Source organism: Odocoileus virginianus, chromosome 2 (assembly GCF_023699985.2).
Source record: "Odocoileus virginianus isolate 20LAN1187 ecotype Illinois chromosome 2, Ovbor_1.2, whole genome shotgun sequence".
Lineage (NCBI taxonomy): Eukaryota > Metazoa > Chordata > Mammalia > Artiodactyla > Cervidae > Odocoileus > Odocoileus virginianus.
The window spans coordinates 10,012,223-10,025,310 of record NC_069675.1 but is presented as its reverse complement, the minus strand read 5'-3'; the positions used below and the strand labels follow the sequence as shown (position 1 = coordinate 10,025,310).

At 48.0% G+C, this 13,088-nt stretch overlaps 2 protein-coding genes and 1 non-coding gene across 6 annotated transcripts; 2 read left to right on the top strand and 1 right to left on the bottom strand.

Moving 5' to 3' along the window:
- Positions 1 to 96: 96 nt before the first annotated feature.
- On the bottom strand, positions 97 to 9,223 carry C2H2orf81 (chromosome 2 C2orf81 homolog). 3 transcript variants are annotated; one of them, XM_020895859.2, is made up of 4 exons: positions 8,881 to 8,995; positions 1,898 to 2,119; positions 1,596 to 1,811; positions 97 to 1,505 (listed from the first exon to the last, which is right to left on the bottom strand). In XM_020895859.2, the coding sequence occupies exons 1-4, from the start codon at positions 8,896 to 8,898 to the stop codon at positions 162 to 164; spliced, it is 1,800 nt and encodes a 599-aa protein (XP_020751518.2). In that variant the 5' UTR covers positions 8,899 to 8,995; the 3' UTR covers positions 97 to 161. The 3 variants fall into 3 exon arrangements, with proteins under 3 accessions (XP_020751518.2, XP_070331999.1, XP_070331988.1); XM_070475898.1 differs by lacking the exon at positions 8,881 to 8,995 and adding an exon at positions 9,090 to 9,223 and having other exon boundaries at positions 97 to 1,811; XM_070475887.1 differs by having other exon boundaries at positions 97 to 1,811; positions 8,881 to 8,998.
- Positions 2,493 to 2,599, top strand: LOC139031811 (U6 spliceosomal RNA). The gene has a single exon (XR_011484329.1). It is a non-coding gene; the product is annotated as a U6 spliceosomal RNA (small nuclear RNA).
- On the top strand, positions 9,053 to 12,973 carry WDR54 (WD repeat domain 54). Of its 2 annotated transcripts, XM_020895880.2 has the most exons (10): positions 9,053 to 9,156; positions 9,473 to 9,760; positions 9,935 to 9,997; positions 10,529 to 10,595; positions 10,681 to 10,734; positions 11,061 to 11,188; positions 12,079 to 12,179; positions 12,280 to 12,442; positions 12,636 to 12,710; positions 12,786 to 12,973. In XM_020895880.2, the coding sequence occupies exons 2-10, from the start codon at positions 9,539 to 9,541 to the stop codon at positions 12,915 to 12,917; spliced, it is 1,005 nt and encodes a 334-aa protein (XP_020751539.1). In that variant the 5' UTR covers positions 9,053 to 9,156; positions 9,473 to 9,538; the 3' UTR covers positions 12,918 to 12,973. The 2 variants fall into 2 exon arrangements, with proteins under 2 accessions (XP_020751539.1, XP_020751544.1); XM_020895885.2 differs by lacking the exon at positions 10,681 to 10,734.
- The last annotated feature ends 115 nt before the right edge of the window (positions 12,974 to 13,088 follow it).

Here is a 13,088-nt window from a genome sequence, read left to right as displayed (position 1 = left end):
CCTAAGGGTGTAACCTAATTATGTTCTGTGTTCCTATAGACCTCTCCAGTTCAGTGAGAGCACACACTTGGAAGGAACTGATACACATCAGGCCAATTCTTAAGGCAACTCAGCTGTTTATTTCTGGCAAGCAGACAGAAGGAAGGTAGAATTCCCACTGCCTAGGGCTTAGAATGGGGCAGGCGCTTGGAGGGGAGTGACCACAATTTGACGGCTGAGTTCATCAGCTGGGCCACAGTCACCTGGGGCTTCGGGGCACCTGTATGGATGGGAGGAGAGGCGCTGCCTTCTCTGCCGTCCCGTTGAGGCTCAGCGGAGCTGAGCAGCACCTGCGTACTTGGGTTCCATATGCTCACACCGGGAGCCAGCTTCAGTGCTCCCGGCAGCAACACAGGTTTCCACGTCACCTGGGACGTGGCCTCCAGAACTTGGGACACGGGATGAAGGCACTGATGAGGATCCTGGCTCTCCCGGTCCCCAGGGTCCAGGCCCTGCGGAGGTACACGGGTGCGGCCGGCCCAGAGCTCACCCAACAGTTCAGCCTCCCCCTCCCAGCCGCTGGGCCACTTAGCACCCGGCCACAGTTTGGGGCTGGGGCTGCGTGCCAAGTCCGGGCGCGCCCGGTGTGTGGCGAGAAAACGGAGCCCGGGACTGGGGAAGGGAAGCTTCGAACCAAAGCCTGGCGACGGTAGGCCTAAGCTTAGAGTAGGGAACTGGAGGCTGAGACCGGAGCCCAAAGCTCGGACAGGAACGCCCGGTGGGAAAGGGAAGAACTCTGACCGGGAGACGTAGGCTTGCGGTCCGCCTGGGGCCTCGGTCTTCTCGCCCTGCTGGCGCCCCCTGTAGGCCTCCAGCGGACGGCCCTCCGAGTCTGGGACCAGGACCTTCGACAGCGGGCGCACCCAGGGGCGCGGCAGCCGCGCGGGGTCCAGACGCGCCGTCGCCCTCTTACGGCCGATTCTGGAGTGAAGTGCGCTGGGCCGCTCGTCAGCCAGCCAAGGCGGCTGTGGCTGGAATCCGGCCGAGGGGCTGAGCGTGGTGGCGCCGCCCGCGGAGGGATCGGACACCAACACCCGCGAGGAGATGAGGGGCACCTTCTCCTCTCTGAGCTCCGGCCCGTCTCCAGCCGCGTGCGGCTGGGGCGTGCACTCGTAGAGGTTCTCGAGGGAGAACTGAGAGCTGATGGGCTGTGCTCGCTCGACAGAGGCCTCAGGGCTGGCTACCAAGGACAGCTCCAGAGAAGCGTGGGTACTGCCTGCCGGCGCCATCTCCATCGACAGTTGGCTGCTGGAGTTCCAGGATCCGGCTGCAAACAGGTCAGTCTGGTCGTCCCTCGACTGGTCACCCAGTTTCTCTAAAGGACCCCGGGGCCCTGTCTCCTGAAGCAACTCGGGCGGGGGTCGAGAGCCCGGGCTGACTGTGAGCTCCCAAGATTCCATCCGCTCCTGAGAGCCTGAATCCGTCCACGATCCTTCTAAAGGGATCTGGTCCATGCTCTCTTGGTCCTGGGGAAATGCACAGGGGTGGAGGTCAGGGGCGAGTAATGGGTCCGGGGCAGCGGTGAGAGGTGGGCGGCAGCTGGAGGTTGAGCTTACTTCGCCTTGAAACGTCTCCTCCAGCCCCACCGAGGCCCGGGCGTGCAGCACTGGCACGGATCCCTGAGCCCAGGCATCCGTCGTGCAAGCCAAGGGCTCCTCATCCTCGCCCCATGTGGGGTCCTCTGCAGATTCTCCCTCGTCCCGAGCCAAAAAGCGCCACTCGGTGATCTGCAGCATGGCCTCCCGTGCCTGACTGATGGTGAATGGAATGCACTGCGGAGGCGAGAAAGGGTCTCAGTCCAGCAGGGAGGGGTCAGGGAGAGCGGAGATATGTCTGAAGGACACGGATCCAGGCCTACCTGCTGGGTCAGATAGACTTTAAAGGCGGACTCCATGACTCGGGCCACCAGATCGGCCAAGATATCGCCCACCACGTCCTCGCCCTCTTCGAGAGCCGTGAACGCTATCCATTCGGCCTCAGTGAGCCGCCCAGGCACGATGTCCACCTGCGGCACCGGAACTGTAGGTGGCCGCACCTTTTCCGCCTTGGATCGGGTCACCCCGCGGTCTCGGACCTGCCTCTGTGGGAAAGGAACAAGGCAATCAGGGCAGGAAACCGAGGAGTGGATCAGCGGTTATGGGTTAGGAGGAAGCTTCTTTAGGTTGTCTAAGACGAAGGAAAGGCCTTTAGAAAGGGACGATTTACTACTACGAGCCTCCTATGTGACAGATGTTTTTCAGGTGACCCAGCCGATTTAATTTTTCAAACAGTTCACTCAGTCCCTTTCACAGACAAAGGAGCTGGAACCTGACGGCAGTTTACCTCCACTTGCTTGGGATTACACAGTGAACCCAGGCTATATATAGCTCTAACTGCACCGTCCTTGCTATTTGCGCTAGTTCAAAGTATTCAAAATTCTTCAGAGTTCAAGAATTTAAAAAAGTCAATAAACAGTGCTCGCTTTGGCAGCACATATACTAAAATTGGAACGATACAGAAAAGATTAGCATGGCCCCTGCGCAAGGATGACACGCAAATTCATGAAGCATTCCATATTTTTAACCACTTGTAAAAGAATGAAACTAGAACACTTTTTAACACCATACACAAAAATAAACTCAAAATGGATTAAAGATCTAAATGTAAGACCAGAAACTATAAAACTCCTAAAGGAGAACATAGGCAAAACACTCTCTGACATATATAACAGCAGGATCCTCTATGACCCACCTCCCAGAATATTGGAAATAAAAGCAAAAATAAACAAATGGGACCTAATGAAACTTAATTTTGGCCGATCTGGTGGCCTGAGTCATGGAGTCCGCCTTTAATGAAACTTAAAAGCTTTTGCACAACAAAGGAAACTATAAGCAAGGTGAAAAGACAGCCCTCAGATTGGGAGAAAATAATAGCAAACAAAGCAACAGACAAAGGATTAATCTCAAAAATATACAAGCAACTCCTGCAGCTCAATTACAGAAAAATAAATAACCCAATCAAAAAATGAGCCAAAGAACTAAACAGACATTTCTCCAATGAAGACATACAGATGGCTACCAAACACATGAAAAGATGCTCAACATCACTCATTATCAGAGAAATGCAAATCAAAACCACAATGAGGTACCATTACACACCAGTCAGGATGGCTGCTATCCAAAAGTCTACAAGCAATAAATGCTGGAGAGGGTGTGGAGAAAAGGGAACCCTCTTACACTGTTGGTGGGAATGCAAACTAGTACAGCCACTATGGAGAACAGTGTGGAGATTTCTTAAAAAACTGGAAATAGAACTGCCATATGACCCAGCAATCCCACTTCTAGGCATACACACCGAGAAAACCTGATCTGAAAGAGACACGTGCACCCCAATGTTCATCGCAGCACTGTTTATAATAGCCAGGACAAGGAAGCAACCTAGATGCCCATCAGCAGACGAATGGATGAGGAAGCTGTGGTACATATACACCATGGAATATTACTCAGCCATTAAAAAGAATTTATTTGAATCAGTTCTAATGAGATGGATGGAACTGGAGCCCATTATACAGAGTGAAGTAAACCAGAAAGATAAAGACCATTACAGTATACTAATGCATATATATGGAATTTAGAAAGATGGAATGATAACCCTATATGCAAAACAGAAAAAAGAGACACAGATGTACAGAACAGACATTTGGACTCTGTGGGAGAAGGTGAGGGTGGGATGTTTCAAGAGAACAGCATCGAAACATGTATATTATCTATAGTGAAACATATCACCAGCCCAGGTTGGATGCATGAGACAAGTGCTCGGGTCTGGTGCACTGGGAAGACCCAGAGGGATCAGGTGGAGATGGAGGTGGGAGGGGGGATCAGGATGGGGAATACATGTAACTCAATGGCTGATTCATGTCAATGTATGACAAAACCCACTACAATATTGTAAAGTAATTAGCCTCCAACTAATAAAAAATAAATGGGAAAAAAAAGAAAAAAAAGTCAATAAACAGTACAGGAATTATTGATGTGTTTTCCATCTCCTCCCATCCCCCAAATCAACTTAGATCCTCATTTCACAATATATATCTAAATAAATTCCAGATGAATTAAAGCACGCACACAAACAAAACAAAACTAAAACAAAAGATAAAATGTAGGGAAAATAGTTTAAATTGTCATATAATCTCTGGGTGAGAAAGAGCTGCCTAAGCATAAAAGTAATGTAAGAAATAATAAAGAAATGGGTAGGTAACTGTATATATATTTATATACACATGTATGTATATGTATATATATAATATATATGTCAAATTTTCCTGTGCTTTTTTAAAAAATTCCTAATTACAAGCTGATAATAGTAGTTATCATTTACTGGCACTTAAAGTATATCAGTCACATACATGGATTCAGTTCCTACATTTTTTAAACTACATACTATTTTTATTCCCAATTTACAGAATTTGCCCAAGATCACAGAGTAAGGAAGTAGTAGAGTCATAATTCATATGCAGGTCTGTCTGACTCCAGAGCTTGGCTTCATTCTGCTTCCTAAACAAAAAATACATGCAATAAATTTTTTAAAAGAGAAATATTCCCAAATACATTAAAAATGCATATAAATTTTTATAACCATAAGATCTCCAAGGATAAGCAAAGAACATAATATTTCACAAAAGTGGAACTATTTATGACTAATAAACATTTGAAAAGATGTCCAATCTTCAAAAGTACCAATTCCAGTTTTATAAATACACAAAGGCATACTCTGAAATGAAAATATATTCTCTAAAATATTCACTGTGATGTCATTTATAATAGCAGAATATTGAAAACATACATCTAACAAGGAAAATAGGTGGCTAGTTGTGTGCTACCTATATGATGAAATATTATGTGATGATTAAAGGCAGTCTTTAGGAAGAATTTACAACAGCATAAGAAAATACTTATGATGTAATGTTAAATGAAAGAAATTACATAAAATTACATATCAAGTATGATCTCAGGTATGTAAACCAATATGTGTTGAAGAAAAGGAAAGCACCATGCATATGTTTCTTTCCTACACTCTTCTCCATTTTATAAGTTCTCTACAATGACTTTATATCCTTTTATAATCAAGAAAAATCCACTGAAAAATCTAGTCTCCCAAAAGCCCATTTTAGGGACATATGAATTTACTAGTAAATTATTGGGAGTCTCTTAATTTCCCCCACGACAGTCTCCCTGAAACTGATTCCTTCTAAAATTTACCTCCCAACACAATTTCCCTAACTTTTGTCTCCCCAGCCCCAACATTATTGCTTCATACATGGTGTTCTCCAAAATTAATTCTCCCCCAATTCTGGCGTTTCCTAAACCTCACACTGAACTCAAAATCCCTTAAGTTTCATTTCCCCTCTCTGCTAGTGAGAACAGTTCTGTTGGTAAGCCCGAGGAATGGTCCAAAGCCCCGTCAGGCTTGGCCAGAGCACGGGTAGGTAGGGCTGGGAGAGAAGAGTTGATTCCTTAGACAACCCCGCCCAGGCTCTCATTACACCCGCGCTAATGGCTATACCTAGAAATGGACTGACCAGAGGGGTTGGAGATATTATTGCATGAATGCTCTTCAGTCTGTTTATTTTAGAGTTTCTTGGCTTTTAAACAGTTGATTTTCAAGTGCAGCCTCAGAATTGTTGTTTAATCCATTTCTTCCTCCCGAAATTCTCCAAATGAATCCTATCTAGCAACACCCTCTCCCCAGTGCCTGACCAATTCTGGTCTATCCATTTAAATGAGTACCTCAGGCCTCACAGCTGAATTCTACCAAAAATTTAGGGAAGAGCTAACACCTATCTTACTCAAACTCTTCCAGAAAATTGCAGAAGAAGGTAAACTTCCAAACTCATTCTATAAGGCCACCATCACCCTAATTCCAAAACCAGACAAAGATGCCACAAAAAAAGAGAACTACAGGCCAATATCACTGATGAACATAGATGCAAAAATCCTTAACAAAATTCTAGCAAACAGAATCCAACAGCATATTAAAAAAAAATCACACACCATGACCAAGTGGGCTTTATCCCAGGAATGCAAGGATTCTTTAATATCCGCAAATCAATCAATGTAATACACCACATTAACAAATTGAAAGATAAAAACCATATGATTATCTCAATAGATGCAGAAAAAGCCTTTGACAAAATTCAACATCCATTTATGATTAAAACTCTCCAGAAAGCAGGAATAGAAGGAACATACCTCAACATAATAAAAGCTATATATGACAAACCCACAGCAAGCATCACCCTCAATGGTGAAAAATTGAAAGCATTTCCCCTGAAATCAGGAACAAGACAAGGGTGCCCACTCTCACCACTACTATTCAACATAGTTTTGGAAGTGTTGGCCACAGCAATCAGGGCAGAAAAAGAAGTAAAAGGAATCCAGATAGGAAAAGAAGAACTGAAACTCTCTCTGTTTGCAGATGACATGATCCTCTACATAGAAAACCCTAAAGACTCTACCAGAAAATTACTAGAGCTAATCAATGAATACAATAAAGTTGCAGGATATAAAATTAACACACAGAAATCTCTTGCATTCCTATACACTAACAATGAGAAAACAAAGAGAAATTAAAGAAACGATACCATTCACCATTGCAACAAAAAGAATAAAATACTTAGGAGTATATCTACCTAAAGAAACAAAAGACCTATACATAGAAAACTATAAAACACTGATGAAAGAAATCAAAGAGGACACAAACAGATGGAGAAATATACCGTGTTCATGGATTGGAAGAATCAATATTGTCAAAATGGCTATACTACCCAAAGCAATCTATAGATTCAATGCAATCCCTATCAAGCTACCAATGGTATTTTTCACAGAACTAGAACAAATAATTTCACAATTTGTATGGAAATACAAAAAACCTCGAATAGCCAAAGTAACCTTGAGAAAGAAGAATGGAACTGGAGGAATCAACCTGCCTGACTTCAGACTATACTACAAAGCCACAGTCATCAAGACAGTATGGTACTGGCACAAAGACAGAAATATAGATCAATGGAACAGAATAGAAAGCCCAGAGATAAATCCACGAACCTATGGTCACCTTATCTTCGACAAAGGAAGCAAGGATATACAATGGAAAAAAGACAACCTCTTTAACAAGTGGTGCTGGGAAAACTGGTCAACCACCTGTAAAAGAATGAAACTAGAACACTTTCTAACACCATACACAAAAATAAACTCAAAATGGATTAAAGATCTAAATGTAAGACCAGAAACTATAAAACTCCTAGAGGAGAACATAGGCAAAACACTCTCCAACTTAAATCGCAGCAGGATCCTCTATGACCCACATCCCAGAATTTTAGAAACAAAAGCAAAAATAAACAAATGGGACCTAATGAAACTTAAAAGCTTTTGTACAACAAAGGAGACTATAAGCAAGGTGAAAAGACAGCCCTCAGATTGGGAGAAAATAATAGCAAACGAAGCAACAGACAAAGGATTAATCTCAAAAATATACAAGCAACTCCTCCAGCTCAACTCCAGAAAAATAAATGACCCAATCAAAAAATGGGCCAAAGAACTAAACAGACATTTCTCCAATGAAGACATATGGATGGCAAAAAAACACATGAAAAGATGCTCAACATCACTCATTATCAGAGAAATGCAAATCAAAACCACAATGAGGTACCATTACACACCAGTCAGGATGGCTGCTATCCAAAAGTCTACAAGCAATAAATGCTGGAGAGGGTGTGGAGAAAAGGGAACCCTCTTACACTGTTGGTGGGAATGCAAATTAGTACAGCCACTATGGAAAACAGTGTGGAGATTTCTTAAAAAGCTGGAAATAGATCTGTCATATGACCCAGCAATACCACTTCTAGGCATACACACTGAGGAAACCAGATCCGAAAGAGACACGTGCACCCCAATGTTCATCGCAGCACTGTTTATAATAGCCAGGACATGGAAGCAACCTAGATGCCCATCAGCAGACGAATGGATGAGGAAGCTGTGGTACATACACACCATGGAATATTACTCAGCCATTAAAAAGAATTCATTTGAATCAGTTCTAATGAGATGGATGAAACTGGAGCCCATTATACAGAGCGAAGTAAGCCAGAAAGATAAAGACCATTACAGTATACTAACACATATATATGGAATTTAGAAAGATGGTAACGATAACCCTATATGCAAAAAAAGAAAAAGAGACTCAGATGTATAGAACAGACTTTTGGACTCTGTGGGAGAAGGCGAGGGTGGGATGTTTCAAGAGAACAGCATCGAAACATGTATATCTAGGGTGAAACAGATCACCAGCCCAGGTTGGATGCATGAGACAAGTGCTCAAGCCTGGTGCACTGGGAAGACCCAAAGGGATGGGGTGGAGAGGGAGGTGGGAGGGGGGACCGGGATGGGGAATACATGTAAATCCATGGCTAATTCATTTCAATGTATGACAAAAACCACTGCAATGTTGTAAAGTAATTAGCCTCCAACTAATAAAAATAAATGGGAAAAAAAATAAATGAGTACCTCAATATAAGAGACTCATTAAATGCATTAACTCTTGCCAAAGTCACTTATTGTTCTTGGGCTCTTCATCACCCATTTAACCCCCTCCCCTCAGGCTCCAAGTGTGACAATGCTTGTGAGTGCGCGTGCTGCAGGCGCAGGTGCAGGTTTTCTGTTCTAGTGCACCGACATGGCTTTCTCGGTCATCTTGAACGCCCGCGTGAAGGGGGATGCCGGGTGGCACAGAGCTGGCCCACGGTTCCGGACACAGGTCTTAACGGTCTTAACCCCGCTCTGGGCCACCCTCAGCTGAGCTAAAGCTCACCGGGCCTTCGTGCGCCATCGCCTCAACTGTAACTTCAACCACCAGGCTCCAGCAGCTTTCCTGTCCAGCGGCAGCTGCTGCTGCAGCCCATCGGTCTCCTAGGCAACCGCGCCGCGCGGAGGCTCGCCCCACCCACAGTTGCCCCGGCAGCCGCGCCTGCCGCGCGTCGCACGTTAGGGTAGTTCACCCCTCCCAACGGCCGTGCGTACGTGCGTCGTCTCTATGGTGGCGGCGGATTCGGAGAGACCGAACGCTTCTGGAGTCTCGGAGCTGCTGGTGTGAACTCTGACCTGGTCCGGGGGCTTCGGGGAGCCAGGCTGAGGGAGAAAGAGCCTAGGGGCTACCCTGCTTCATCCTGCCTTGACTCGGGCTCTTGGGGCCCCTGGGTCGTGGGCCATCACCATTCCTCCTCTGGGGTTCCCCCCCCATCACCTCATGACTCAGCCCTAGGGTTCCCCTCGCCAGCTCCGCGATACCCTTCCCACACCATGTGACCACCAACCCCCATCACCATCCCCGAGGCTCATTCACACACGACCCAGTCGCCGGGGGCTTTCCCAGTGCCTCATGTCAGCACCACCCCACCCTCAAGCCCCCATAGGAATCTCGGCTGTCTTCTGCTTTCCGCGCGCCTGGGATCGAACGTCTCTCCCCAAGAATGTTCCGCCGGGAGCGCTCCATCCCGCTTCGAGGCTCGGCGGCCGCCCTGTGCAACAACCTCAGTGTGCTGCCGCTGCCCACCCGCAGCCTCACTCATTTTGGAGTGGTCCATGGACCCAGCGCCCAGCTGCTCAGCGCTGCTCCAGAGGGTGCGCCCTTGGCCCAGCGCCAGCTCCACGCTAAGGAGGGCGCTGGAGTGAGCCCCCCACTTATCACCCAGGTGAGGCGTGGAGCTGGGAGTGGTGTTGCTGAACCCCCCGCCCTACCTAGAACCGGGTACTTCCTCTCCAAACCTCAAGGAATAGGCCTTCCCTGACCATCTTGTGTTTCCACACTTCCGAGTCCTCATGTCCTCTGCTCTGACTGCTTCTTACTCTGATTCATCTCCCTCTAGATCCACTGGTGTGTGCTCCCTTTCCGAGTATTGCTGGTACTCACCTCTCATCGAGGAATACAAGTAAGAAGAGGACCTTCCTGCCCTCCCCTGCTAGAGTCTTCTCAGCTTCTCTCCAGAGCCCCTAGTGTGTGTTTGTGTGCTGTCTCCCAGTCGTGTCAGACTCTTAGCGACCCCTTGGACTGTAGCCCGCCAGGCGCCTCTGTCCATGGGATTCTCCAGGCAAGAATACTGGAGTGGGTTGCCATTTCTTTCTCCAGGGGATCTTCCCAACCCAGTGATCTTACTTCTAAACATTTCCAAGCTGTTCTCATGCTTAGCCGCCTCATTTCTCATCTTCATACCTTCCTTGTTGTCCAGTTTTTAAGTGCCATCTCCAATATCTGCCCTTTTATTAATTGTGTGACCTTGGGCAATTTAGTGAACTTCTCAGAGCCTGACTGCCTTCTGTGCGCTTCTAAAAGAAGCGCCTCCCTCCCAGGGTAATTCTGAGGACTAAACAGGCTGAGGTTAACATGCGTATGTGGAGTAGCTGGTACAGAGCGCAGCAAAGGTCAGCTGGGTTATGACCCCATCCTTGCCCTGGTCTTTCAGATGTATGAGTCTGATGGCTCCGTCATGGTCTACTGGCATGCACTGGACGCTGGAGATGCCTCTCTAGGTACCTGCAAGACGGGGTTGGGGTAGGAGTGTTTGCTGGGGCTCGGGGGGATAATACTTCTAATCATTTTCCCCTGTCACACTAGTGCAGGCCGTGTTTGCCCGAGGAATTGCTGCCAGTGGCCACTACATCTGTGTGGGTGAGGGGGCCAAAGGCAGGGCATTGGAGAGTGCTGAGGTATAGGGGAGTTGGGCTTTGACCAGGATGCTGCTGAAGGTCTGAGGAAATTGTGGGGTGTTAGAGAGCTGGGAGCGAAGGAGGGTCTGAGAAACTCCCAAAAAGCCATGGAGGGGTTCAGAGGGGCAGGATGGTATAGGAAAAGGGCAGTGAATGTTGGGAGTGGGGCTGTTGGCACAGTGAGAGGTGGGTTTGTTACTAAGGTTTCTGGGATGGAGGGAGGGCTGAGCATGGTGGCAGGAGATCTGGGAGGATCAGGAAGGCATCAGTGGAGCACTGGTTCTGCAGGAACATGGTCAGGCCGGGTCCTGGTGTTTGACATCCCCACCAAGGGTCCCAACATTGTACTGAGTGAAGAGCTGGCAAGGCACCAGACACCAATCACAGACATTGCCACCGAGCCTGCCCAGGGACAGGTGAGTGGATCCCCCCTACCTGTTCCAGTGAATCTGAGGGCCTTCCCCACCTTGGGGAAGCAGGGGACCTGGGTTCAAGCCTTGGCTTTGCCGCTAAACAGCTGCATGACTTTGGGCAAATTAGTGCACTTTGCTAAGATTTAGCAACCTCAGGTCCAGTGATGAGTCCCGAAATACCTTACCTTTACATGGTACTTAATAGTTTGCCCACACTTTATGATCCTGGTGTGAATGGAGGAGTTGGGACTGATGGTTTCTGAGTTGCTTTCCAGCTCTGACATGTGTGGCTTCCTTCTCTGAACTTTGGCGAGGCCCCCCTATTGAGGCCCACCTCCGGTGCTGCCCTCTCCTAGAAGCCTTCCCCCTCTTCTAGCCCCCACTCATCTCCCTTAGCTGAACCCTGAATTGACACTGCCCGTAAAGACAACTCTTATTTCCCTGATTAGATTGTAAACCTCTTGAAAACAGGGCATGTATCTTATAATTCCTATGCTACACTACACCTGGCAGAGAGTTGGGCCCTTGGGTTCTGCTGGCTACCTGGGTTGGGGAGTTAGAGTCCCAGAGTCTGGTCATGACTATGACTGGCTCAGTGCAAGACTTCCAGAAGGTCCTGATATTGTGGCCTAGTTTCATCATTCATCCAATGAGGACAATTACATCCCCTAACACACAGGATGTGTGCTGGGGTTGGGGTAGGGAGTCAGACTCTATAAGGAATACAATGAAAGCATTTAATGCTTCCAAGAGACCCTTTGAGCCAATGATGGCTCCACATCTTCCCATTTCCCTGGAGAGGCAAAGATGCAAATACTGCCTCCCTTCCCCTCCTGCCCTGTATACAGGACCCAGCCGGGAGGAAAAAGGGCTAATCCTGCCTTTCCCCTCAGGACTGCGTGGCTGACACTGTGACAGCAGATGACTCGGGGTTGCTGTGTGTCTGGAGATCAGGGCCCAAATTCAAATTACTGACCCAGATTCCAGGATTCGGGTAGGTGAGGCAGAAGGGGGCTGAGGACCTTCCTGAGGCAGCTTCAAGGTGGGGAGCAGGCTGAGGTCTGGGAAATCAAAGTGCGATGTCGCCCTTGCAGGGCCCCGTGTTCTTCTGTGCAGCTGTGGCAGGGGACCGTGGCAGCAGGCTATGGGAACGGGCAGGTGCGTCTGTATGAAGCCAGCACAGGAACTTTACACGTCCAGATCAGCGCCCATGCCCGGGCCGTCTGTGCCCTGGACCTGGCTCCTGAGGCGGGCAAGGTCAGTCTCCAGCTCTGTCCTTGCATACCCTTGTTTCCTGGCGCTGGGATGTTGAGAGGCACTCCACAGACTTGTCTCTGCCTCTCAGGGTAGCCCCCTCCCCAGGCACCTGGACTGGGCTTTACAGCCTGTACCAGCCCTCTGTCAGCACATTCTGACTCCCACTGGTCCTCCTTGCCTTTCTTTAAAATAGCTACTCTCTGCGGCTGAAGACACCTTCATACACATCTGGAAGCTGAGCAGAAACCCAGAGGATGGCTACATTGAGGTATGTGTCATAAGAGGAGTGGAACGAGGCCCGAGGATGAGGCCACAGGCCCTGAGCAGCTGTCTTCTCTCCCAGGTGGAACACTGTCATGGCGAGTGTGTGCCTGACACCCAGATCTGTGGTGCCCGATTTTGTGACCTCTCAGGCAGCTCCTTTGCTGTGACTGGCTATGACCTTGCTGAGATCCTGAGATTCAGCAGCATGTAAGAGAAGAGCAGCCCTCTGTTTCCCTGTGGTATTTATAAAGTACTCCCCTCCACCCAGCCCTTGTCTGATTATTCAATCTCATGGTCATATTTCACAACTAGGGAACTAAGCTCCAGGGATAAGGGGCTATGGCGGGTCCTGACCAAGTCAAGAGGCAATCTGTCCTCAACA

Coding starts and splice junctions, on each gene's coding strand:
- C2H2orf81 (XM_070475887.1), bottom strand. Junction 1,812..1,897: donor AAGTCTATCTGACCCAGCAG/GTAGGCCTGGAT, acceptor TCGCCTCCGCAG/TGCATTCCATTCACCATCAG.
- WDR54 (XM_020895880.2), top strand. CDS start 9,539: ATGTTCCGCCGGGAGCGCTCCATCCCGCTTCGAGGCTCGGCGGCCGCC. Junction 10,596..10,680: donor CGCTGGAGATGCCTCTCTAG/GTACCTGCAAGA, acceptor CTGTCACACTAG/TGCAGGCCGTGTTTGCCCGA. Junction 12,711..12,785: donor CAGAGGATGGCTACATTGAG/GTATGTGTCATA, acceptor CTTCTCTCCCAG/GTGGAACACTGTCATGGCGA.